The 27,404-nt window shown below is 36.7% G+C and overlaps 3 protein-coding genes across 7 annotated transcripts in view; 2 read left to right on the top strand and 1 right to left on the bottom strand.

Annotated features, from left to right (window-relative positions):
- Nucleotides 1–1,727: 1,727 nt before the first annotated feature.
- LOC306857105 (uncharacterized protein) lies at nucleotides 1,728–15,450 on the top strand. 4 transcript variants are annotated; one of them, XM_079396799.1, is made up of 8 exons: nucleotides 1,728–2,069; nucleotides 3,024–4,341; nucleotides 8,049–8,147; nucleotides 8,238–8,344; nucleotides 9,091–9,210; nucleotides 9,315–9,475; nucleotides 9,573–9,675; nucleotides 12,401–15,434. In XM_079396799.1, the coding sequence occupies exons 2-8, from the start codon at nucleotides 3,229–3,231 to the stop codon at nucleotides 12,702–12,704; spliced, it is 2,007 nt and encodes a 668-aa protein (XP_079252925.1). In that variant the 5' UTR covers nucleotides 1,728–2,069; nucleotides 3,024–3,228; the 3' UTR covers nucleotides 12,705–15,434. The 4 variants fall into 4 exon arrangements, 2 of the variants coding, with proteins under 2 accessions (XP_079252925.1, XP_079252926.1); XR_013783070.1 differs by having other exon boundaries at nucleotides 1,731–1,798; nucleotides 9,091–9,194; XM_079396800.1 differs by having other exon boundaries at nucleotides 1,735–1,798; nucleotides 12,401–15,450.
- Nucleotides 15,451–15,837: 387 nt separating this feature from the next.
- On the bottom strand, nucleotides 15,838–26,725 carry LOC306856905 (inositol polyphosphate 1-phosphatase-like). Of its 2 annotated transcripts, none has more exons than XM_079396449.1 (7): nucleotides 26,484–26,725; nucleotides 24,299–24,540; nucleotides 23,336–23,548; nucleotides 23,171–23,231; nucleotides 21,555–21,755; nucleotides 19,368–19,542; nucleotides 15,838–17,956 (listed from the first exon to the last, which is right to left on the bottom strand). In XM_079396449.1, the coding sequence occupies exons 2-7, from the start codon at nucleotides 24,299–24,301 to the stop codon at nucleotides 17,455–17,457; spliced, it is 1,155 nt and encodes a 384-aa protein (XP_079252575.1). In that variant the 5' UTR covers nucleotides 24,302–24,540; nucleotides 26,484–26,725; the 3' UTR covers nucleotides 15,838–17,454. The 2 variants fall into 2 exon arrangements, with proteins under 2 accessions (XP_079252575.1, XP_079252574.1); XM_079396448.1 differs by having other exon boundaries at nucleotides 16,675–17,956; nucleotides 24,299–24,537.
- Nucleotides 26,543–27,404, top strand: part of LOC306856904 (microspherule protein 1-like) — a 26,121-nt gene continuing 25,259 nt past the window's right edge. Inside the window, exons 1-2 of the mRNA XM_079396447.1 lie at nucleotides 26,543–26,882; nucleotides 27,122–27,181. Of these exons, the coding sequence (XP_079252573.1) occupies nucleotides 27,172–27,181 (10 nt within the window). The 5' untranslated portion in view covers nucleotides 26,543–26,882; nucleotides 27,122–27,171. The remainder of the gene's footprint in view (nucleotides 26,883–27,121; nucleotides 27,182–27,404) is intronic.

Here is a 27,404-nt window from a genome sequence, read left to right as displayed (position 1 = left end):
GCATAGCTAAAAGCGGACTCCCCTTGTTTTGTGTGAACCCCAGTGTTGGGGGGTAAGTAACGCGAGATACACAGATTACTTTTTCAAATAACTAGTAAAGTAACCCGTTACTTTTTAATTTGCAAGAAAATATCTGAGTTACTTTTTCAAAAAAGTAACGTCAGTTACTTTGTTTTCCCATTTATTTACTGACAAGTCTACTGTCCCCGTGTTGGGAGAAATCAGAAGTACAGAGGCGTTGTGTGTGAACATGATGTTACTGTAGTTCTAGACTAAATGTGAATGTGCATTAATTCTTCTCACTCGCAAAAAACAAAAAAACTGATTTAGTATTCATCAAAAAGAAACTCAGAATATGACGCAAACCTGCAATAATTAAACATGTTAAATAACACAAATGTATCTAATCCCATTTTATTAACCAGTGTCTTTGCTGCTGATCCAGTTCAACCATACTAATAAGAAAAAATGACTTTAGATAAACTAACAATTGTGCTTCATTGTATTTTATTGCTGAAGAGTGTTGAACTTCCTTCTCCTGCGTTCTACTGTACAGACATGGATTTACTCTTCCTTCAGTCTGAGGTTTATTCATTACACTTTTTGGTGTGAAAGGGCTTTTACATATGCTATAAATAGAACTTCTTATATTAAAAACAATCAAGCCCGGCTAATATTTAAAAAGTAACGCAAAAGTAACGTAACACATTACTTTCCACAAAAAGTAACTAACGTAATTAGTTACTTTTTTAGGGAGTAACGCAATATTGTAATGCATTGCTCTTAAAAGTAACTTTCCCCAACACTGGTGAACCCTTGGTATTTCTAACTGACTCGATCCTAATGATCCGAGTGCTCTATTAGGTTTATATTCAGGGAACATATCCGCAATGTATTTAGGTCCTAGGTCATTGACTGACTTATAAACAAGTAAAAGTACTTTAAAATCAACCCTAAATATAACTGGAAGCTTTTAATATATTAATATAACTGTCCTTTTAAATACAACATTAAAGTATTGAACATTTACACATTTTTGAACAATTACAATTTAATTTTTTTTTTTTTTTACTACACATTCTGAACAATTATAGCTTTAAGCAGTGAGCAGTTTAGTTAGTATGCTACACTTTAGTTAGTATGCTACACTCTAAGAAAAGGCTGTACAAATAGGGCACAATCTATGTTTATATGAAGGAATTTTGCATATTGATTTTTCACAGGTTTTCACCTGTATTTTAAATTACGCATTGTGTTTCGTGTGGTCGGGTTACAGGGTTAAACTGGATAATGAACAATGGATAACGGATAATGTCCTGGGAAATTACTAGTTCCTTTTCCATTTTTCTAGATATTTTTCTTACAGTGTACTAACTGATCAATAGTCGCAGGTACGAGCAACTAACAAGGTGTATCATAAATGAATAATTATTAATTTATTATTATTATTAAATTGAATAATTGCAAATAACTTAATTCATGTGATGCGTGTACTGCATCTTTGGTTTCCTCGCGTGTAATTTAGATGGAAAATGTGTGCCTATTTTATCAAAAGTTGCTATAAGTAGCCAAATAAATGGTAAAAATGGCAAAATTTGGTGCTAGGTGCTTTTGGAAGTAAAAGTTGCAAGGGTAGTCTGAAAAGTTGCTAAATTTGGTAACACAGTGACCTGCCCATCCAGTTAACAGAAGACAGGAAAGGGTTACTTAAACGGAAGTGACGTCTCGGCGCTTGTGCTGTACTCGGAAGTGAACAAGAATGAAGAGAGAAGGACAGTGTGAAAGCAGCTAAAGATAGGTGAGGAGATAGGCTGAGCTGCTTCAAACTCATCTTACACCCGAGATAAACTTTCCTGTCTGTACACTGCTCTTAGAGAAGCAATGCAGCAACGCTTGCTGTGGATGCTCTTCTGTTAGCATGCATGCTAAAGCAAAACAGCATCGTAAAGGAAGAGATTAAACAAAGATTATTAAACATAAACATTTACAGCAGCAAGCGCCGTCTGTAAACCTCACTGAGCAGCTTTTGAGGAGTCGATGCTTTGCACTTTATCAGGACGGAGTGTTCAGTAAGTTACAGACATGTGATGTTTGCATGTTTACTTGTCATTCTCTGGTACTTCCCTCATGGGTGTCATATGCTTTTATTGCAAACAATAGGAATGAATGTTATGTAGTCTTGACATGTAGGTCAGCTAACTTGCTGACACTAAAGTGAAAGGTCTTTTGATAGGAGTCACTCATCAAACTGCTAAATTACCTCTTTAAATTCTATAAACAACAATTTGTTAATTTCACAAATTGTAAATGCATTGTTTGGTTGTAAAAACACACAAGCCAGTAGGTTTCATGTGTATATTCGTATTTGTAACACAAAATATACCCATATTGATTATCCACAAATCTGAATATAGAAGGCAACAGTAAATGAAGCATCTTCCATTCAATTTTCTCTGTATGATATTACAAAATATCTTCAAGTTCCAAGACATGAATCGAAACTCTGAGATTATCACAAACATAGAATCGGGGGGAAATATAAAAAAGTATTTGGAAAATGAGTCTGCTCTGTGAACATGCTCATCGTGATCGAATCACAATGGTGCGATATAATATTTTGATTATAGGGTAAAAACAGTGCTATATCAAGTGTATTGCATCTCTTCAGGAATATCAGCTTATTTCCCATTCAGAATAATTAGAAATTACTTGTGGTTTCTACAGAAACATCTATCAGTGCGTAAATCACAATCTGGATGGTAAGTCTTTGTTGAAAAGTTGATATGTTATCATTAAAAATTCTGTGGAGGAAATAAATGGGATTTTTGCTTTTTGTTTTTACCCTATGGCTGTGTTGATGTTTGTGTTTGTTAAAAAAAAAAAATATATATATATATATATATATATATATATATATAATTTTTTTTTTTTTTTTTTTAAATGTATGGTTTAAAAAAAATCAGGACTAGGTTCAGATGAGCTATTTAGTGTACATTGCTAAAGTTTCTTCTTCTCATTTGCAGGGGTTCAGAATGCCGCCGTGATTTGGAAACGTCTCTTATCGTCTGCCATGCTGGACTTGCTGAAGACCCCATATTGTGTTTCTTTTGTAAATATGAGACTGTTGTTAAATACAGTGCATGCATGTCTAAGTTTGCTGCCACCCTGAAGCTCATGATGGATCTCCTCATGACTGTTTTAAGTGTGACGGAGTGACCCTTTGGATATATGAGCAATATGGAAGAAGACATGGCTGTACAATGGGATACAGTGGAGCCGCCCATTGTTTCTCTAGCCAGTCCGTGTTATGGAAATGACAGCCATGTGTTATCGTCTCAAACACCTGAATGTGAACATGAGACGCTTGATGATTTTGATTGTGAATTCCCTGAAGAAGACTTTGATTTGGAAGTAGACGAGAATGAAGAGCAAAATACCAAAACTGAAGATTTGAATGATGATCAGGTGCAAGATGGGATTTCCGAGAAGGACAAGGAGAAATGTGAAAGAGGAGGAAAATTTGAGCTGGAGAGTGAGTTTACAGGCAATGGGGAGTCTAGATCTCGCAATGCTGGAGCCGGTAGGAAAGGAAAGTCCAAAAAGAGTGGATCAGGGCAGGGGCCTTGCGATCAAACACCATCGTGGACATCTCCATCTTCCATGTCTCACAAATCCTTCTTTGCATCCTCTGGGCCCAGCAGACACAAACAGGTGAAGCGACGAAACCACCATCTGCACAATCATAGCCGCGTACGAAGGGAAAACGGGATGCAGCTGGTCGTGGTGTGTCGGGATTTTCTGGCAGATTTCGTCAGCCCCTGGTGCATTTCCTGCATCCATATTGTCGTGGATCTCATCATCTCTTTGACCCACCGCTGTGGGGTTGCTGTTGAATCATCTGCACTTGCACTATACGACTTTGGAGCACACATGCTTTCCAAAGTCACAGATATTCCAGGCATGACGCATGATTTGAGGCGAATCCTGGACTGGAGCTGGTGTTCAGGTGTAGCTGTAGTAGAGAGCGTTGGCAGGTCTGCTCGTTGTGCTCGACATGCTCTACTTTCTTGTTGGAGATTTGTTTGTGCTGCACTAAGCGCTGGCTCTCAGATGTTGAGGTGTATTGTGGGAAGGGTGGCTGGAGAGAGAGGCAGGAAATGGTGGCTTGCCCTTCAGAGCAGCAGAGTTTGGAGGAAAGTGTCAGATCTGACCACAAGTGTTCATGGGTGTTTCTTTAAAAAAGGCGTCGTGAATGAAAACTCGAATCCAGAGTCTCCCAATAGGGGGGCAGACAAGTGGCAACCTGGCGAAGAACTGCAGAGACTGCTGGCACTGGCCAAGGTATTGATGTGTGTGCTCACAGAGATAGAAGCATGAATATCTGATAATATAAAAGTTATTTTAAATCAGAACTATATATTGATGTCTTTGAAAATGAATGATTCTATTTTGATTTGGGAGAAAACTGTATCCTGATCTGAATGATCTTATGTTCTAAAACGCGATTGCAGCATCTGAGCAAAGCTTATGGCTAAGTATATAGTATATATTTACGAGTATACATGTCTAAGTTTATACTTCCTTAGTATAAAAGGTGTTACCTGTGTAAAAACTATTTATACACACACATATATAAAATATTTCACACACACACACACACAAGTATATATAGTATGTGAAATGTGTGTGTACAAATTGTCACTATATATATATATATATATATATATATATATATATATATATATATATATATATATATATATATATATATATATATACATATACACACACACACACACACCCCTTTATCTTCAATGTTAGAGGATATTATTTTTATTTATTTTTTTACATTTTTCTGTCACACCATAGGAAACATTGATATGTAAATTACCCATATACAGTATATAGTGACATATTTATAGTGTGATATCCTAAATTGTAACCCCAGTTATAGTACATTTATATTTATTATATTTTGTTGCACAAGCAAACAGTTTCAGTGTAACAAGAAATCTACAAATCTATGCGTGTTGGGGGGCCCTGCGATAAGACGATGGGGTGCGAAACTTTCTCATTGTTTTCAATATGTTCGGGCCACAAGAGAAACATTAAGGAAATAAATAAAACAGTTTTATGCCGCATATTAAGTAGGAGATTAGTTTCTCATCGTCTCTGAATATGCGCCGTTAATGCATACGTCGACAAATGCCGAAAACGCCGCCAGTGAACGTCTTTCAACATGAAAGTGAAAGTAAAAACTTTCGGCGGAGTGTGTGACTTTTACTGGAGGGAGGAGCGGATTTTTTAAAAAGCCGGCGTGTCGTGGTTTTCACTCGCTCCAAGAGTGGTCCACCCTCACCTCGTCACGAGTAGCATGCCAACGAGTCATAATATAACTGCATATTTAGCAAGAATTCGCATGTTAAACATTTAGCTTGCGTGATAGAGAAGGATCGCTCAAATCAGAAAGAATGTGAAGGACGGCAATGGACATGAACGGGAAGTTATAGTTCAAGGAATTTGTTTGTTCCTTCTAGATACTGAATATTTTCAAGTGAAAGCATCATTTAAACAGGTACCACACTTATTCACACGCAACCGCTCTCTCAGTAATCATTCAAACAAATGTAATTACAGTGCTACTTCATCTATATCCGATTTCGAATGAGCAGAAATCTGTAAGAAATGCAGCGATCGGTAGGTAAAATAACTGATGAAAACAGTCATTTTCATCACAAACAAAATTTGCACTGCAAAAAGCAGCAATTATATATTTTAATGCTGACAACCATGTTATTAGATTGGCATGTGAAAAATTTTTGCACAGTGTTCCAATAAAACGTATTTTATTTTATTATATGCTACGTTATGATATTTCAAACATAGGCTACTTTAGACGCGGAGAATACAGAGCAGTATTTCTGATATCAGTGAGCGGGAGCGATTATTATGCACAGAGGGTAAATTGTTCTGACCGGCATTAAGTCTTGCACAAACTTTGTACGTTGCTTGTGTGATATCCACTGACTTGCCTTCACGGTTTAACCCTTGTGCATCAAAAAAAAAAAGTTACACTTAGGTCCAAAGTGGACAAAAATGTCCATGTAAAAAAAAAAAAAACTGTCATAAGTCTGTGCTCCCAAGCTTCCAAATTTTAAGTTTCGTCTAATTTTAAAGAAGACCCATGGCAGATTATTGTTGAAGTAAAAAAAAAGTTTAAAAAGTGAAACCAAAAAAAAAAAAGTTATACAGGTTTAAGTTTATGAAAATGATTTATGAGCAATATTTTATTTTATGAATATTTTATATATAAAACATGTTGAACTCTAAACCTGCTAGAAAATCAAAGCCATAAATCTAAAGAAGTTGTGTTCCAAATTTGAGGTTGATGTCTCAAAAAACGAGCTCTCAGTAAGATTTTGTTTGGGCGCAGCACCAAATTTTCCCCATTAGATGCCAGCAAAACTCTGCTGGTGCACACAGTGGTTGGATTTGTGATTTACAGTAGAGTTTTTCTTTCTCAAATATTAGAAGCACACACAATTTTTATTTTTTATGACACACATACAAACCACACTCTAACATCTATACCAACACACCCACACAGTTATAGCTGCATTATTTATCCAATTGGCTCTATAATATGCAGAAAGCAGGACTAAAGCGAGTATTTGCTTTATAGACCCTTTATAGACCAAACCTGAAAAAATGGCACCACCTGGTAAAAAAAAAAATAATTTTGAAGCCTTGCCAACAGAATGAAAGCCTATTAACAAAAAATGTCATCATTTTACAGTTAAACGGCACTGCGATTTAAAAATAGCGGTTTCAATGGGGACATTTTTGTCCAAAAGGTGCTGAGTGTTTCACTTTTTTTTGTGCCTAGTGTAAAATAGATTTAAAGGAAATGAGGGTGGAATATTAAAATTCCAATAAAAATACACACCTGAGCCAAACATTTATGCAGTTAGCATTAACACAGGCAAAATTATAAAAAAAATAAAATAAAATGGACAAAAATGTCTATACGGGTGCACAAGGGTTAAGACAGAAATATTTCCAATATTGCGACGCATCCCCGCAAATGCAACGCAACCCCCAAACAAACACCCCCCACCCCCGGACCGGGTGGGGGCCTCTGACTTGTGGTTCACGGGGGGCCCTGCAGATTTGCGCTACGCCACTGATGTACATCACAATATGGAAAAAAGATCTTTCGCTACTTCCTTTTCATCATGACTTTTACAGTCATATTTTCCGATTAGTAATGGATAATGTACAGTCAGCTTTGTGATCCATGTGAGGGTTTGCTTTATTATTAAAGACTGACTGACTGTCTGTACTTTATCCCACTTGCACAGTTACTTACCAAACAAGTGTATTCATTGACATAAAATACTGATTTGAGATTGTTTTAGTGCAGAATGATAGGATAGACCTGAAACTAGCACAGCGGAGTAGGAAATGTGCTTGAATATACCAGAAACATTGACCGATCACAATCACATACCCTGGAGAGCCACATTATGATATTGCATTCACATCATTTTAGACTGACACCTAATTATGACGGTACTCAATTACGGCACCTAATTTGTTTGCTGTTTGACTGTTTTCGTCCTCCGACAGAGTGCTGCTTGTTGTTGTCGATATACTTAAGCATTATATTATTCACTTTTGTGTGAACAAGGCAATCTAAAGGCTACTGTCATATTTCATAAATTGAAATATCAAGCAGAAATATGTAGAGGTAGCTATTTGTTGCCATTTTTAGTTGTTCTTGCATGATGTCACACGAGTCTGAACTTTTATAAAATCCATTTTACAATTTTAATGGTATGTGTTTGAAAGATTTTTTTTTTTTTTGCTATTTTGTGGGGACAGAATCTGTGCAAGCCTGTAATCATTCAGTAAGACCTTTGAAATGTTGAAATATTAATGTGTTGCTTAGTGATTTGATGTTGGAACTGTATAAAGACAGGTAATGAATCTTAGAAACTGAAGTGCACCTTAACTACTGTATATTATCAACTCTTGCTCTGGTACAGATCCCTGAAGAGGAGTTGGACCCATTTAATGTTCTGGGAGTGGATATTTATGCCACTGAATCAGAACTCAAGAGAGCTTATAGACAGCTGGCAGTACAGGTGAGATGACATAAAATCATTGCCCTGAAACATGGGATGAGTTATGGATGGTATTGATTTGTCCAGGTTTAATGTATTGTTTGTGTACAGGTTCATCCAGACAAAAACAAGCACCCAGGTGCTGGCGAGGCCTTCAAGGTGTTAAGAGCAGCGTGGGACATCGTCAGTAACCCAGAGACTCGGAGAGAGTATGAATTGTGAGTGCTGTTAGATAAGAGCAAGTAGATTGATCTACATCCTAAATTAAATGTTTTCATGAAAAAAATGGCTTCTGTTATTTTGCATTGACAATATTTTCATTGTGACAATTAAACACTTTTACCTACGCATTCTTTTTCTAATGCAAAACAATTTTGTTCTCTTAAAGGCTTGTGCAGTGCTAAAAGTCCTTTACCTAATTTGGTGTTCCCAGTCAAAAATAACCAGCCTTTTATAAATATCTTGTAAATCTCTCATTATGCTATATTATCATTTAATCTTAAAAAAAAAAAAAATACACTTTCCTGGTCAAAATGACTGTAACATAACTTGAAAGTTAATGTAATGTGGAAAACAATATGGGAATGGGAATATACAAATGGGAATATGTTATATTGCATTTCATGCTGAATTTAATCCCCTGGTTTCACAGAAGGTTTAAACCTAATCCCAGACTAAAATCTAAATATGATCTGTTTCACCTGAAAGAAACTTGCTCTGACTGATCTTAAAATATATCAGTGCCTTTATTTTGTCTCAATGCACACCAGTAATGTTTTTTTCTAAGGCACGTTTATAAAAATGACTTAAATGTCCTAATTGAATTATGGCTTAATCCTGTTTTAATCTGTGAAACCGGGACAATATTACTCAATATTACAAGAATTTTTAGAAAGGTGACCTGGACATGTTTCATGTAACTATGAGTCTTAAGCGATTTTATATTTGGGTTCTGTGTCTGCAGGAAGCGTATGGCAGCTACGGAGCTTTCAAAGTCCATGAATGAGTTTCTCACCAAACTGCAGGATGACCTGAAAGAAGCCATGAACACAATGATGTGCACTAAATGTGAGGGCAAGCACAAGTGCGTATTACAGATCATCGTTTCAGCCTTGTCATTTCATACAGATCTTGTTTTGCATTCTATGCTGCGTTTCCATGTTCATCTGAGCATGGCCTCTTCCACAGGCGCTTCGAGATCGACCGCGAGCCTGGTGAGGCCCGTTTCTGTGCTGAATGTAGTAAGTGCCACAGTGCCGAGGAAGGAGACCTGTGGGCTGAATCCAGTATGCTGGGACTGCGCATCACATACTTCGCCTTCATGGATGGCAAAGTCTTTGACATCACTGGTAGTTCATTCACATTCCCGCTCTCGGATCGTTGCAGTGTTCGTATGTTGTTATGCATCTGTTCAGATCGTTGAGACACATCTCTATGTTCACACAGAGTGGGCAGGCTGTCAGCGTATAAGCATCTCTCCAGACACGCATCGCGTGCCATATCACATCTCTTTTGGCTCTAAAGGTAGCAGCGGAACCAGCCGCCACAGGTAACCACTCTTTCCTAAGGCTGATGATACACGAGGCAACTTTTTCAGCAATGTTGCCGGGCAGCTTTGGTTAATGTTGCCATCAACGGGCAACCAGGTGAGACACAAGGGCCCAAAACCGATCTGAAGTATCCAGATAGAAATTTGTTACCCATTCTTAGTGAGAAAGTGCCCAAGCAACATTGCTCAAAAAAAGTTGCCCAGCAAAATTGCTCAAAGTAGCCCCGTGTATCATCAGACTAAGACCCTGTTTGCACTAGTGCAGAAACGATCTCTGTTTACACTACACGACTGAAAACGCATGTCACATGACCACTCATGCAGGTACAACCATAGATGTGTGTGGGTAGATTCCTTATTATTTAGATGGCGGACACTTTTAGGTGCTTTGAACGGTCGAATGGGGCATCTACCTAAACTATGAGTAAAACTATGAGAATGATTTTCACTTTATTTGTATAGCACAATTCAAACATGTTGACCAATGTGCTTTACATAATTTGTACAATAACATAAATCACACCACACTAAGCCACATAAAAGTCAATTAATGGTTAAAAGCAATATAAAACAAGTTTCAAGCTGTAATTTAAATATGTATTCATTAGTCAAGTCATCTTTATTTATATAGTGCTTTTAACAATACAGATTGTCAAAGCATCTTTCCAGTATCAAAAAAGGGAATAGTGTGTCAATAATGTAAAATGACAAGATTAAACACTGAATTTCCAGTTTAAGGCATTTCATTATTGAATTCAGTGATGTCATCGTCCAGCTCAGCTCAGTTTAAATAGTATCTGTGCAATCAAGTCGACAATATTGTTGGAAATGAAGTGTCCCCAACTAAGCAAGCCAGAGGCGACAGCGGCAAGGAACCAAAACTCCATCGGTGACAGAATGGAGAAAAAATGGTAATGGTTAAACTATTGACCGATTATTTTGCTCAGAAATATAATAATGGTTAGTAATCATGTATATTGACATTTGAAGCTTCTTTTTTTTTTCCTTTACATTTGATTAGAATTGTTGCACTTTTAACTCGCATGGTTTGCTTGCAGATTTAGTTGCAGTTGCAGCAAACAAAAATAACCATGTCAAAGAAAACAGACTGGCTGTATTACACTTTTATTTGAGCAATGTAGAGAGAGAGTGTGAGAGCGCATGCACATGGTTGCCAGATTTGGAAGCTTAAGTAAACCACTTGGAAGAAAATGTTTCAATTTATAAAATGTATTTATGCATTTTTTTTAATTTTTTTTTTGAAAGCTTGCTACTAATGAAAAACGCAAATTTCAAATTAAAATGCAACATTTTCAGCATAAATGACCAGCGGGCAAATATGTCATATGATTATGCTTAAAGGATTAGTTTACTCCAGAATTAAAATTTCCTAATAATTTACTCACCCCCGTGTCATCCGAGATGGTCATGTCTTTCTTTCTTCAGTGCAGTTCAGTTTCAGTGCAGCTTCAAACGATCCCAGCCAAGTAATAAGGGACTTATCTAGAGAAACAATCAGTCATTTAAAAAAAAAAAATAAATAAATGTATGTACTATTTAACTACAAATGCTTGTCTTGCACTAGCTCTGCGATGCACGTCCACGACTTTATGCGTTACGTACCGACTCTTATTCCTCAGCTGGGATCACGTAGAGCAGGGATGCCCAATCCTGTTCCTGCAGAGTTCAGTTCCAACCCTGATCAAACACACCTCTCTGTAATTATCAAGTGCTCCTTCAGATCTTAATTAGTTGGTTCAGTTGTGTTTGATCAGGGTTGGAGCTGAGCTCTGCAGGAAGGTAGATCTCCAGGAATAGGGTTGGGCACCCCTGATGATTGAATCTGCAACTTGGACCTTCAACTCGTTGGTCCCTGTTGAAGTCCACTATATGGAGAAAAACTTGACAATGAAATTAAAACATTTATTAATCTCAATGTTAATTTTTACTAATACTAATTTACTAATACAATAAACTAATAATAATAAAATGTATTTGTTAATATCTGTGCTAACATGAACTAATAAAGAACAGTTGTATTGTTTTATCAACAAACGGCTACAAGTAGTCTTGACAAAAAAAAAAAAATAATTTTGAACATAAAAATATTTGGGTTGAAATTACCCATTACACAATAGACAAAGTGTTTGAATGAAGGTCTTTAAGATCATGAGAAACGCATTCAGTCAGGTGTAACCAGACTGGAAATATTTTTAATATGCAAATGTTTAATAATATATCTCATAATGTAAGTGGTATATGTTGCCTACATTTGTAGCATTTACATTTACAAAAACTTGCACATGCTTTTATTTTTTTAACTAGACTTGTGCACTTTTCTTTGTGATTGATCAATGTACAAAACAACGGTTGAATGGTGTCTGTGAATATATGGGTTGAAAATATAGATGTAGAGTTAATGTCAACACTTCATTTTGGTGTTAATATACCAAAACCCTGCAGAAATACAGCTTCAGATCCAGACAGGCATCAAGTTTGATGATATGTTTTACAAAAACAGCATGAGATATCAAAAAGTTCTTAATTATAGAGGTAGAGACCCAAATTTGCTGCAGTTTATGTTCTGGCTGTCCTCTATCCATGTGCCATATTTCATAACTTTCCCACATGAAGTTCTATGGGCTGCCATAGACTCAAGAGCAGAAGACTAACAAAAATGTGTGTTACTGTAATGACAGTCTTCATGTTAAACCGTGTCCTCTAGATCCCCCCCAGAACACGCACCAGGTGGTGGCTCACCTGCAGACCTACAGGACTTCTTCAGCCGCTTCTTCCAGGGTGGAGCTCCCAGTGACATGTCTGCTAATGGAGGATTCTTCCCAACGGGAAACCCACCGCCTCATTCCTCCGGAGCAGCTGCAGGGACTTCAACAATGTTTTCAGGATCTTCTCCACAAACAGGGTTCTTTAGCCCAGGGGCCCAACGGGGCGACCCCAGCGAACACTGGACTGACGGAGGAAAGCCCCCACGCCGGCGCAAGAAAGTCCGCAAGCCATTCCAGCGCTGAGCAATGCAATGTTGTGCAGAGATGGAGCGCTGTCTGTTGCCATGTTCTGACAGGATATTGGCCAACTAGACGAGGACAAAATCTTTTGACCTCTGTTGAGCATTTCAGTGTTGGCGCTTTGAAGCTTCCTGATACAGAATGAAATGGCAAAATCAAATTGCTTAGAAGGGCAAGCAAAGATGGATGCAAGAAGATCTTTGCTTTTCATGTTTGAAGTCCTTTTTTTGTTTTTATGTTTTTTTTTTGTTTGTTTTTTTTTTGGCACAAATTAACCTACATTCAAGCATTTGAAATAACATTCTTTCAAGAAACAGAAGGACTCATGAGTCATGAGTAGATTTTCTGGTGTATCTGAAGAATAGTTGACCCAACGTTAAAAATGGTCACTATTTACTCACCCGCATGTTGTTCCAAACATTTACGCCTTTTATTTTGTCATCACAGCTTTTTTTCATTACAATAGAAGTATAGAAAATATCCCAACATCATAAAAGTAGACCATGTGACTTGTACATCAGTTAGCTTTGTGCGACAACCAAAGGCCCAAATTAAGCAAGTCACTTCAGATTATGTTCTTCTCCAACTTAGGTATTAAATTTGGCCCAGGCTTGATTTGATGGATACATGATAACCAATGGTGTTAAGTATTCTGAGCGTCAGTGGAGGGGAGCATTACCAGTGGATATTTTTATTTTATTTTTTTTTATTTTTTAGATTGACAGATGTGGTTACTATGAACCGCATGAGATTCTTAAATTTTACCACAAGAAAAAAAAACAGTGGCAGAGTTTGAAACGACATGAGGGTAATAATGGCATTTTTACTTTTGGGTGACGTTTAAAAAAGTTTCTGGTTTTGTCAGGCTTGAAATGGTGAATCTGATGGAATATTTACACGATGTGGCTGAATGTTTTGTAGTATATTAACACGCAGACCTCAGGGATGACTCTTTCTTCATCTGCTACTAGTAAGAGAACAGGGAAAAGACTTCGCTGAATTATCGTATAGAGCTCATGCAATCCAGAGGAAGCATTTTACCAGTTGCTCAAGCAGTTCATCATAAAACCAGATTTTTTTTCTTCTGTTCACTTTTTTTAGGAGAGAATTACTTCAAATATGTACAAACATTTTACTGTACAAAACAATACACGATATGGCTTAATATTCCACAAATTGGTCCTCAATCGTTCATGTGATCTGAATGGAGCTTCAGAAGATGAAAGAATCTAGAGGGATTTTCACATCAAATGCTCTACCTGTTCTCTGGAGCTCTTGATTGATTTGGTTTGTTTTTGTTCATGTAGTGCATCTCTAGAGCTGGAACAGCCTCCAATGTGCATTGTATTTTAGAGTGAGGGAAAGAAATGATTAAAAATTGAAATTTGACTTAAAGCACAAATATAATCATGTGAAAATCTTATGTCTTGATGAGTAGAAGTTTAAAAAATGGGTTTTGATGTGAAAATCCCAGAGCCTCCCTTTAAGAGGAAGTCCTCTTGTCACTTTTGACCACTTTTTATTTTTAACACTCAGGAATCATTTTAAAAGAAAGTTGCTTCATTCATCCACTGGAGACATTGTTCCAGGCCGACAGATTAATTCGTGTCCAAACCTGACGTTTTTGGCTCATGTTGTTTTTTTCGTTATTTTACAGTAGACCCAATATACTTTAAGACACAAGACTGTTTTCCCTCTGTACAGCCGGACATCATAAAACCGTACTAATACATGCGTGTTCAGTTTTATGTGTTCTCAGAGATGCTTTCCGGAACTTCCTGTTCAGTTTGACTTAAAGCTCCTGATAAAAGCGCTTGTATAACAACAGCAATTCCAAGAATGGAAGATTTAAAGAGACTCCAGAAATAAAATCAAATGGTTGTTTTGCTGTTTGTCAGTGATCTTTCAGCCAGTGGCTTCAGATGGAAGAAGCAGAAAGATAAAGGGTATAATGGTTTAACGTGGTTACTCAATCATTTAAAATCTGTGCATGGTAAAATAGCAGCACGTTTACCTCTGAAATGATCTCAAAGGCTAAAAATGGCTGGCCACGCTACACCTATAGTTGACCCAAACTCAATGCTTCTTCCGATTACGTCATTACTGAATCTTTAGTGTAAACTTGAGTTCTGTAAATGTTTACCTTCAGTCCGATTTTCAGACTATTCTAATGATGTTGGGATTTTTTCTTTACAGCAGAAGCTTTCTGTTGACGATGGCAAGTGTTATTTAATTTCTGTGCACAGCTGATTATTGAAGTGGTATAAAAGAAATAAAACAGACAGTTTATTATTGCACTAAACTTCCTCCTGATGTTAAGGTGTTACTGACCTTTTGAACAAAATAATGGGTTGCTTTAAATCGACTGGTGTCTAAACATCAACAAAAATGAGTAGCTCGTATATTGCTTTTGTTGTTTGATGAATGCATTTGTAAATTTCATTATATATGTGACAATATTCCACTCGCTGTTTCAAGAAATGATGGGTATTGTATTCATTACATACACTGTACTTGAGAGTTTTAACAGTCTATTCGAGGTGCTGCATCGACACAAATGTATTTAGGGATTACATGAAGGTTTATTCCAGACAGATGTGATCTAAAAATGCTCTAGATCACTCTAGATTCAGACAATCATTATAAGGGTGATATTGCGCAGGACACTTTTTCCATGATTTGGTATGTTGTTGCCTCTCACCCTAACACTCCTATATTAAAGCTGATTTCCTCAAATGCTGTGCTCTTCAACATGTACAAGTGTAACATCTGTGCATTTAACTCCAGTATAAAGTTCATGTTCACCACAGCAGCTGCTCAGTGGTTTCAGCCATAGATGCTGCTCTAGAAATATTGTTTCCATTTCTATCACGTTCCATTTTTAGTTACAAGTTGACAGAAATGTGTGACCGTGCAGAAGTTGTTAAAGGTCGTATGCAGCTCACATTTTTTGATTCTGCTCAAGATGTCAAAATACACCTTCTTAAGGGTAATATTTATTAGTTTCACCAAAATTAGCTTATTGATGGAAGCCATATGATTTGCGCTACCGCTGTGCAACACTTTAGTGACTGTAACAAGAAAAGAGTAAGATAAAATCTTTAACACTTTTTTTTTTTTTTATATATATATTTTTCAGCACTGTTTTGCGGTGTGTACACACACACACACACACATACTATTTAATGCCTTCATGTCCATGGTAGCTCATGGTTTAATGAAGGTAAATGTAAAACTTTTTAAGACCAAATAAAGAACATTTAAGGAGCACAATACATCAATGTACTCCCAACAGATACCCATTACTTTTTTACATTTCAAGTACAAATAAAAAATAGCTAAAGGCATGAATTACTGTTCCCAACCACTAGAATATGGAAATAACTTGTATTTTCTGATCACATGCACTGAAAGTGATGTTCTTCCTCAGTACTTATTCAGTATTTTCTATAAATTCACTCGAGTCACATGACCTGTATGTGTACAGTGTGAAGTGACACTTTGGATCCTTTTCTAGTCATTAGCACACTGGGAAAGACACAAGACCAAGAGGGAATGAAATGAGGATCTTTTTAAACAGCTTTTGCACATAAAAGGGCATCCATGATCATCTCTGTGCTCTTTAACACACTTTCCCCGTCAGCCCCTTAGCTCTCAAAGTTTTTCCATCACAACAAATACTTTTCAAATAAAAAGATTTCATTATTTAGTATTTCAGTAAATGAAGACTGTTACAGATTATGATGAGCCAACAAGGGTTGCAGTATATAAAGATATTAAGGCTGCACATCTGCTTTTGTGTGTATTTTGAGCCACACTGCCAGTCAAAAGTAAATTATTAAGAATAATTAAGATTTGTTAATGTTTTTGAAAGAAGTCTCTTATGCTGAGCAAGGCTGCTTTTTTGCTCATCTGATTAATTCTGTTACAATTATTAAGCAGAAGAAGTTGTTTTCAGTAAGGATAAGTAATTGAGGACCATTGAGCAGCAAAAGATTTATTTCTCAAACATTTTTAAAAAAAATCATAACTTTGGACCAGTACTGTATTATAACAGACCTAACTGAAGAATCTAAAAATGTACAATTATTTTATTACAGCATTTACTGAATTATTTTGTAAAACAAAAAAATATATATAGTCAGTACCTTAAAAGTTTTGGGTTTGAAAGATTCATAAATGCCCGTAAAGGTTTAGAATGAGACAGAAAAGGACAACTCAAGCCAGTCGAATGTCTTTCCTGTGAGAGACTTTCACGGCACCCGTTTTCTCGTGATTCTGCCAGTCTTACAGTAAAGTATGGGGGGGGGGGGGGGGTGCAGATTACCAAAAACAAAAGGTTCAAAACCTTCACCATAAAAGGGCCTAAATGTCCATGTAATATGCATGATAGTTTAGATACCATGAAACCCTGAAAAGTTTCAGTGTATGGGTTTTCTTTTATTTCAGGTGATCATCAGAAACTGTAAAATGTGATATTATCTGTAACATTTACACAACATTACAATGAGAATGAGGCAAAACAGTAATTGCTTTACTTTTTGTCTTCCAAAAATAAAACTTACTGATATATACATTGTAGATAAGCATTATAATATATATTTTGTCCTGAAAAGCTACAGCCTTAAATTAATATTTCAATATGCCACTACATCTTAACATAAAAATAGCATCGTAAGGGACATAAGATTATGCATACAAAAATACACTTGCAAACACTAAGCTCTTGCATTTCAGTTTCATAACATTTTTATTATATCTTTCTAGCAAGTGCTGCCACGACTTTATCAATTACGCTGGAGTCCAAATACGCGATTATTCCTCCTCGGTTCGCCCATCTGTCCACACCTTGACTTTGGTTGTGCGGCTGATGGTAGGTGAGTTCAGCGGTGTGTCCCTTGTTTCCAGAGACATGGGCACGGATGCACTCGCTCAGGTCCGAGACGCCGCCGCCCAGCGCTCGCAGGAGCGCATGAGGAGCGCACGAGTCCCACTTGAACGTGCTGCCCTCAGACAGCACATACACATCCACCAGACCCTGGACCACGCACAGGATCTTGTATCCCGCACCGGACGCGTACATCAGCGAGCTTCTGGGAATGGCTGCTAGAGCGTCCTTCACAGCCGGCCTCTCGCTGGAGCTCAGCAGCACAGACAAATCATCTTTCTTTTGCAGACATGACGGCCTGCAATGCGTGGAGGAGCAAACGTTCACATCTCCATAAGAAACGCCCCAGAGGTGCCTTCCTTTCCATCTACAATCACGACAACATGAGGACATTAAGAAATGCAGTGACTTACAGAAACAACAGGTCAGGAGAGACCTAGTAACTAATTACAAAAACGTCCGTTACAGTACTTGAGTACATTTTTTTTTCTACTTCCATGAGGAAAAGAGAAATCAATGGCACTTTTACTAGAGTTGAATAAAAATATTATTCAAGCACAACATAAGGACTTTAAGTAATACGCAACAGGTCAGGATTGCTTCAATCGGTCTTATTGCCCAGGTTAAAAAATAAAAAAAGTACACTTCCATAATGTACTTAAAGTGCCCTATTTCCCACACTAATTTTGTACTTAATATACTAAAAAAATATTCTTTAGTACTTAAACGTAAGATCATCTAAATGTACTCAACTGTGCTATTTTGGAATTCCATGAATATGAATTAAAATGTGCTTTTAACATACTACCTCTGTATTTAGTTATTTAGATGGCTTCCCGTCTCATCCACGTCCAGTTATTTTTAGCTGTACAAAACAACTTGTTTTGCTGCTTGATATTGAAAATTGGTGTGTCTTACCATATTATTTTAATGTATTATCTTAGCTATGAACACTGGTTTGTAGAGCAAACAGTTTTACCATTTACTGCACGTTGTTATTCTTCTCGTTTATTTCCCTAAAGAACTATAACGTCACTTTGTAGGCCAATCGGCTATTAGCGTCACTGGTTCAAAAGCCAATAGGATTTTTCCAAAGGTTTTTGAATTATTGCAAAAAATAAGCTCGTGTTCAACCATAGTTCATGATACTTACACGTTGTCCATCAAGATAATCCTCACAAAATAATATAACTAATGAATTTTGAAGCCTAAATACAAGGTCAATTTAGGCTATAAATGAACTACACCACGGTCTCTCGCCTTCAATGTCACCACCACAGAGCTCCCAACAACTTTCAAACTTATTTTTAGAAACATATTCAGTAAAAAGGATTTACTCTGTGGATGAATTTATCCACGTTACACGAACCTTTTCATATCAAAACTATAAATAAATACAAAACTAAAGCCAAACTAAGACTGAAATGAAACAATAAATAGTAAGCAGTGAATAATTTAAATAATCATAACCAAAGCACATATGAAAGCATTTATTTCTGTCCATTTTGAAATAAGCATTAATTGATGTGTTTTATGTCATATAATAAAACGTTAAAGTATCTTAAGCTTGTGTTAACCACAGACCTTATTTTAGGGGATTTAACCAAACTCCCATTCAAAAAAAAACACTGACTGGGACGATGGAACCGGAAGTGCTAAAATGCTAACTCGCTTCTGGGTTTTGTGCTTTTTTTTTTATATTAAAACTATATTCTCAACACATTTTTGTGGACCACATCTGAGTTTTCTTTTAAACACTGCAATAGCAGCACTCGTACCTTTTACCCATGGTGTCTTTGCGGTTGAACGGCTGGTTTATGACACCCATGACTGGTTGACCAGTGGACCGCAAGTAAACCCCAATCAGAACCAGAGCACATGGGAGACCGAATGGACAAAAGCCCTCATCTGGCTCTTCTTCCTCTTTCCCTTCAATGTACTGACTTGTTCCATCTATCAAAATAAAATAGACAAATACACGTGTTGATAACCTGAATAAGTCACACACCAGGAAAAAGAAGTCTGGCAAGCATAACTGGTTCGGTTTGTTCATTGTTCAAAATCGAAAAATATTTCCAGTTTTAGCTTTCACAGCTCCCGTTTCACTTTAACGTTTTTCACATGAAAAATAACTGGTTCTGCAACTACTGATAGGGCTGGGTATCGTTCAAAAATGTTCGATACCGATACCAATTTTATGAAAACCGTTTTAACAAGATTACATTATCTAAAAAAACTTTGGTTTTATTTTTTTCAGCTTGACATGTATACAGACTCAAAGACTCATCTCCTGAGCCACTGCACAAAGGAACAAAATATAGCCAACACAATAAATCAGTGCAAATTATTTTAATAAAGCTCAAATAGTTTTCAGTTTACACTAGTGCGTGCTCGTTTTAAAACGCATAGCTCAGACAGAATCATCATTTCTATTCATTTATTCTAGGTTGTTAAAGACTTCAAGAAATTTAAAATCTTTATCCACTTTCATAAGTGGATGTTTTATTTTCTTTCACAATATGTTTTATTGTTATTAAATTCTATGTTGTAGTATGTCTAATTATTTGAATGCATAAAACTAAGTTTATTCAAATTTATTCTTAAAACAGCCTTATGAAATGTTTTCCTTTTCCTCAGAAATTCTGTGTTCTGTATCTGGTTTTCAAATGAAGGCATAAAACATTCATTTAATTTCTCTTTTAAATTATTGAAAATAAAACTATTTTGGCAAACAAAATTGTACTATTAAAATTAAAACATGGAAGAAATGTTGTGTGATCATTAATTAAAAAAATAAGAGTTTTAATAATTTAATAGTAGCAGTATGTACACTCTGCTGAACAATATTAATATATTTCTGCCGCAGTGTTTTACAAGTTAATCCGAACTTTTATTTTGACGGGTTTCCGGGAATACCTTTACAGTTCTGTGTGTATATGATATGACGCAAGTTTTACTCGAATCAAACGGTAAAATGCTCATGAAGTGACTCTCAGAGCAGTTCTAGAGCTGTTGTTCATGTGTTTATGTCCTCATTTAGTGAGACGGCAGACGCTGAAATGTCACGCGAGCTTCAGTCTGTGTCAAGTAAGCGAAACTGCGCCATATAGAGAGCAGACTGCTCCGTACGCTTTCGAATCGCTCTCGCGGATATCAAACACTGATCAATCAGCACCGCGTCACTTCTAGTCAAACACACCTAGTGCTGCAGGATTATTGGCTCACTGACGTTAATGAGATTAACCCCTTAGGTATCGAAATTTTGTACCGAACGACAAGACGTTTTTCGATACTCGGTGGTATCGAGGCAATTCGGTCTGTGCCTAAAAAGTATGGAACTCGATACCCAGCCCTAACTACTGACACACAAAAACATACGACTTATGTACAACCTCAGATCTATCAGCAAATATCACCCCCTTAATTCTTTGGTTTATTAAATCTTTATTCCATGCTATATTGAATGTGGAATAAATATAAAATGTAATGTTGTTGGTTATACGCTGAACAGCTTAATGTGTGTTTAATGAGTAAGCCCACAATGACCCAGCACACTTTACATGATCTGTGCTGATTTCAATGCTGCTGAGAACACAATCAAATTAGCCAAAATATTTCATAAGAATGTGAATGACGGGTGTTTTAGCGGAGTCACGATATGGCAAACGCCAACATTTCCATGCCTATTAAATTTTTATTTTTTTTGGCTGATCTTAGTGCTTAATGTACATTACAAAAAAATGCAACAATACCAGTTAGGGCACACACGTATCACACTTTTGAACTGAACATCTTACAAATTACACTCCCCTTGTATATTTTGTTTAGTAACCTTGTGTACAATAAACATGATACTGTGAACTATGAAATGTTGGCTCTCTTTTTTTAAAAGTCTGCTAAATGAAATGTAAAATTAAATAAATTAGCCAAGTAAAAAGCTGGACAGAAAATAACAAATACAATACCAATGGGATCAATCCAGATGCCTACATCGGCTGGGCTGATTGACAGCTGCAGAGATTCAGCCATCTCATCTCTAATCGGAAGGTCCTGGTGGATCACCTTGGTCAGGAGAGACGCTGCATTTTGATCCCCATCCAGAACTTTAGCCAACAGAGCAGTTGTGTCCTCTTCCTGAGCGCATACTGTCACAGTAACACTCTCCCCTGAAAGAAATACAAACACAATCAACTTCAGTCAAATGGTGTTATTTATTTGATTAATGCATTGCCTAGCTCTGAGTTTGAGTGTTCATGGCCATCAGAGAGGCATAAACATACAATATAAGAAGTAAAAGCATACCTGCAAACTCCAGACTGAAAAAAAATATTTAGAAAATACATGGAATGATAAACCACACATTTCAGCCTAAAAAATTATGTTCTGTGATTAACCCTGTACACCAACAACGCTGAGCTTATATTTTTTCTTTATTAGGCATTGTAAAGAGGTAAAATGAAAAGAAAATGCCATTTAATCTTTTCTGAAGACTCTCAGTTCTCTTCAGATAAACTTTCATATAACCATCTCCCAAATAAAACCTCCTTGGATTTACACAAATCAGGTGAATGGCCTATTTCAATGTCAGAAGCACGAATTTTCGCAAATTCGATGAGTTTGCATGTATGAAAAACAGTGGAAGAAAACCTTAATTACACATTATTCTGTGGCATATCCTGAACACCCCAAAACAAACAAGCATTTCAATCTCATGCCAAGTATTTCTCAGCTTCTATTTATTATAATCATGCAACCATTTGCCTAACAGGTACCACAGCCACAACCTAACCACTGGCTTTATCCCATCTAATTTTAAAATTGTTTGCATAACCCCAATTCAAATGACGACATGTTCACCCCCTCAACCCAGGATAAAAACTGCTTGAACCCAAATTGACAGCATCTTCACTGTTCTCATTGTGTTGGATCTGTCTGCTTCAATTCACCCACCGCTGCTATAAACGGAGAAGCAAATATTTTTGGTGCTTTTAGACTGCCTATCCTATTTGATAATTGGACCCATCAAATGCTGTGGTCATGTAGTGAGCAAGATCTTAAAAACCCCTGTGAAAAAAAAGCAGATCAGAAAGCCATTAATTCCAATTTAATGTAAACAGGGTCTGTCGCTGCAGTTGCAAAAGATTTCTTTTCTACATCTTGCATCCTAATAGAGAGTCCCACAGGGCTCTGTACTTAGCCCATCCTATGTTCTCTAAAACAGAATGCTTGGCTCCTTTAAGAAACCATAGTTTCTTACGCCACTGCTTCAAGGACAGCACAGCTCAACACAACGTACCTCAACTATAATAAAATTATCTGAATATGCTTTAACCTTTAAACAGTTTTAACGTTAACAATTTATCTGATTTTACTTTTCCGTGTAGTCATCAAAAACAACATCTGCCATGCAAAGAAACATGTATTTATGTTGTTACATGATCTACAGCTTTCCATATTTCAATGACGCTGAAAGTCAAATAACAACGCAACAAAAGTGGTGAAAATTTGAATACAATTGAATTGCATACTGAAATCCTTTCAAATGCAGCACAGAATCAAAGCTGTTCTTGGGGTGACTTACCAAGTCCATTCTCAAACTTGTTTGACTCCTCTCCATGAATAAATCCAGTCAATTCTGGAAACTATAAAGAAAGAATGGAATTTTTAGCCATCAAGATGACAACAGAAACAGACAAACTTGACTAAAATTCATTTTGATTTTAGTGAAAGCTTTATACTTAAGAACCTGGGCACAAATATCATGGCGAATCATTTCCTGTATCAACACATCAGCAAGCGTCTTAAAGTCTTGGACAAATTTCTTGTTTTTGTCAGCTCCTGTCTTTTCTTGTACCAACAGTTCAAAAAGTGGTGCTTCCTGTCGACAGATCCGCGCCACATTGGCGGCTTTTTCTGCCACGCTCAGGACCAACCGCAGCAACTCTGCCATACCGGAGGCCTGTGAATCACATAATAAACAAGCCTGGTTCTATATATTGGATAGGCAATGGTACAGTTTTACAAGTAGGTCAGTAACATTTCAGCTCACTTAGGAACTAAAAAGGTCAAGTGAAAATCAGGTCAAGTTGCAAAAATATTAGTAACCTAAAAAAAAAGACTCATTAACTAAGTGGGACACAAAGTTTAAGATTAAAGCACCATGATGAATGCCATAATAAAAATAAAGATTGTTCTGCAAATCACAGCTTGATAATGAAATGCTTCAAAGAGGTCCACATAAACACAGAGTCTTGAGTATCATGAAGCTTTGATTCAAGTCATAACCCTGAAAACAAATGTTATGTGAATTTGGAAATAGTGAATGTGTTTGTATCAATGTTCAACTTTGGACTCAGATACAGTGAATGGTGCAAATATATGCAAATAGACACAAATGTACATCAATGGACGTCCTCTAAATTACAGGGATAATGAAGGATAATGTCTACTTAAAATTATATTTTGATTATTTATTTTGCTAAGAATACAGCTTTGATGAATGTTACAAAGTTCACATCATCTCTGTGGTTTAGACCTGACACCAAGGTCCAGAACACACACAGAGGCAAAATACATAAACATTTATACGCTACATGAAGCACAGATACAAACAAACAAAAACACACACCTGTGGACAGATTCAAATGCTTTCCTTAATAGAAGACAGACCTAACAAGCAAAGGCAAGACACGATAATTACAGCTCATACCATTGAAATAATTCTGCAGTGGTTAGGTGTCCTTGAGTTGAATGTGAGCGCGTCCTGTACGTCACAGTTCTGTGCTGGTGCTCTGTCTGTAAGCGCGAGCACACTTCATCTCTGCTGCTCGACGCCAGCGTATTTAACGCAGAAGATATTTTGAATAACAGAAACGCCTCGGAAATGAGAGCATTCCCCCTCTCATTGCGTCACAGTAGAAGGTAGAGTTTGTTCATGAATACCGCCCTCTGCTGGAGTCAAAGATACATTTCAGATAAATAAAAATCAAGTTTTAATATACCATGTCAAACAAAAGGTTGCACATCCTCTGCTCTCCACTTACTTTTGCCTGACTTTTGCATATAGCATATAACTTTTTGCATATAACTTAGCATATAGGACAATGCACACTGAGCCATATTGTGCCATCAGCCCATTTTTCTCGGCCGTGACAGAGTATACGTTAAAGAGACATAAGGCCTTGAAATATGACATAATGCCCTAATAAAAGCCACATTTTGAACACTTTTTCTACAATAATATTATTTATATAGACCCTTGAACTTGGCAAATAGGACAATGCACACATCAGCCCATTTTGTGTAATGGTTTGTCCGCCGCTGCAAAGAATATGCTAAATTGGACATTAGACCTTGATATTAGAGGAAAACCAAATTTTGAGCAGGTAGATCTCTATTAATTAATATGCATCCATGCTCTCGCTTCATTCATATGTGATGCACAAAGGAAATAGGTTATATAAAACTAGAATTTGTAATGCATTTCCAAAAAAATTCCCATGCGCATGTGAATATAGATTCTCGTGGGCACAAAAATGTTTCTTGTGTGAATGCAAAAGTCTGTTTTTTTTACTATTATAATTTATATTTTAGGGGCTCTGTATGTTGCCACTTTAATAAAATCAATGAAAAAAACCCTGAAAAAATACAAATATTTACAGGTGACTGTACTATGTACCACATATAAAGCTTAAATAGTGCTGTTATGAACCATGTTAAATATGGTCCGAAAATCGAGTTCGGAGTGGTTCGGAAATTTGAGTCTGGAAAAGTAAGGAATATTGAAATGGAAAATGCGTAGGAACCCTGTCATGTGTACAACAGTAATCTTGTGGGGTAGACTTGTGGGAAGTACCGTAATCATCTGGATTTAGCCAAGTTTCTGTCAAACAGAACACATCTAGGTTATGATCAGTGATCATAAGAGTGACACCACCCTTGGAGGGATGATGACATTCTCTTTTTAACAGGTCAGGTCTGCCCCAAAAATCTGTCCAATTGTCTATGAAACCTATGTTATTCTGCAGGCACCACTTAGACACCCAGCCATTGAGTGACGACAGTCTGCTATGTATCTCATCACCCTAGTAAGCAGGGAGTGGACCAGAGCATATTACAGTGTCTGACATCATACTTGTAAGTTCTCACACCTCTTTAATGTTATTATACGGACCACCACAAACTCTCAGCCTTACCATTTTGTGCCACTCCTGAATTTTTGACCAGAGAGATTTGCAATTTGTGATTTGTTATAGTTTGTGTACATTTGATTGATGTTTTTTTTTTTAAAACCATTTTTGGATCATGAGGACTTTGTCACAGAGACACAGCATAAAGTCCACTCCAAAGGGAGATATTCTCTGTATCAGGGGTGTATAAAACAAGGCTAATTTACGGTCACATACAGCCTGATCTCTCCGTTGTTTAATCAAAAACTTGCTTATTCAAAGTATGGCGGTTTAAAAAAACACACCTGGGAATAAGTTGTCAACCGAGTTTTCCCACAATGCACACACAAGCCATTCTCAACAGAACGCCAAACAGATGGAAAAACGTTTGACGAGGGAAAAACAATTATTAAAAATAGTAAATGATGTTTATCTGAAAGTGTAACAATGCAAACAGGTTTTCTGTAAGGGGTTGGGGATTGAAAATATCTTTGGTAATAAAAGTCTATGGAAAGTCCCCACAATTCACAGAAACAACCGTGAGTGTGTGTTTAATTGATTTAATGAATTGTAATACTTATAGTAATGCAAAAAGGAGAATTAGATTGAATTGCTTCTAATTTACATAGTTTGCCAAGCCCTGTCTAAATCACACAAGCACTCTATATTAATAAAAGAACACAAATTTTACAGACCTTCATGTTTAATTATATTTGATTAACTTACCTGAAAACATATATTTGGGCTGCGTATTCGTTGCATTCACACGGTTTTGACCAGCAGGAGGTGTTTTGAGCGCTTCGAAACCGAAGCAATTGGTTTATTTGATTTAGAGCTTCGAAAAGCTTCGTTTCTCTCATCACTAAAGTTTAGGATATTTAAAAATGCCATACATTTACCCTATCACAACAAATGCAGTCACGACGGTTTGGCAGAGCTTTGTTATGCTCTGACGACATTTCCTTTCTAACCCGGAAACGCTTCAAGCTGCACAGAAGCCTCCAGTTAGCTTATCCTGATTTAGCATTGTCGCTTTATTTTGTTAATCAAATAAAGGAATAAAATATTAAGTTATTTTTGAATTTGATCAGAGTCAGAGCGCAAAGATAAGTTACTCATTCTAAGGTAAAGCCTGCATTGTCTGAATTCTCGATTTTAATGTAACTTATAACCTGAATATGTTGTTGTGGTGTCACGGTTGAGCTATTAGAGCTGATAAAGCATTTAAATCATAACAATATACATCTAATGTAGAATTACCCGATATATAAGAGCGTAGTATTGCACTAGTTTTAAGGTTGTAGTGTCTGCACTGCACATGTATTAATAGTGTTTATTATTGTTCATACTCTGTCTGCCTCCAGTATTCATGATTCATCGGGTTTCTCAGTGTTAAACAGCTGATCAGGAGATCATGGAGAAAGGTAAGACAACAACCAGCGATTGCTGAATATACAGTACAATAGCAGTTTTTATTTCAAAAAGATTTTTGGTAGCAATTTTCACTCAAAAAAAGGGGGTATTTTCTGTGACCTATGCTATCCCTGCTGAAAAAAACAATAGACACTATCACAAAATGTGTAATGGTTTTACTGGTTATGATGGGACTTGTATTGGTTTTAATGGAAACTGGACCCTGTGGGTCTC

The sequence above is a fragment of the Barbus barbus genome (assembly GCF_936440315.1).
Source record: "Barbus barbus genome assembly, chromosome: 37".
In the NCBI taxonomy this organism is placed as follows: Eukaryota; Metazoa; Chordata; class Actinopteri; order Cypriniformes; family Cyprinidae; genus Barbus; species Barbus barbus.
The sequence above is the reverse complement of the archived record's forward strand: the minus strand, read 5'-3'. Positions and strand labels throughout refer to the sequence as shown.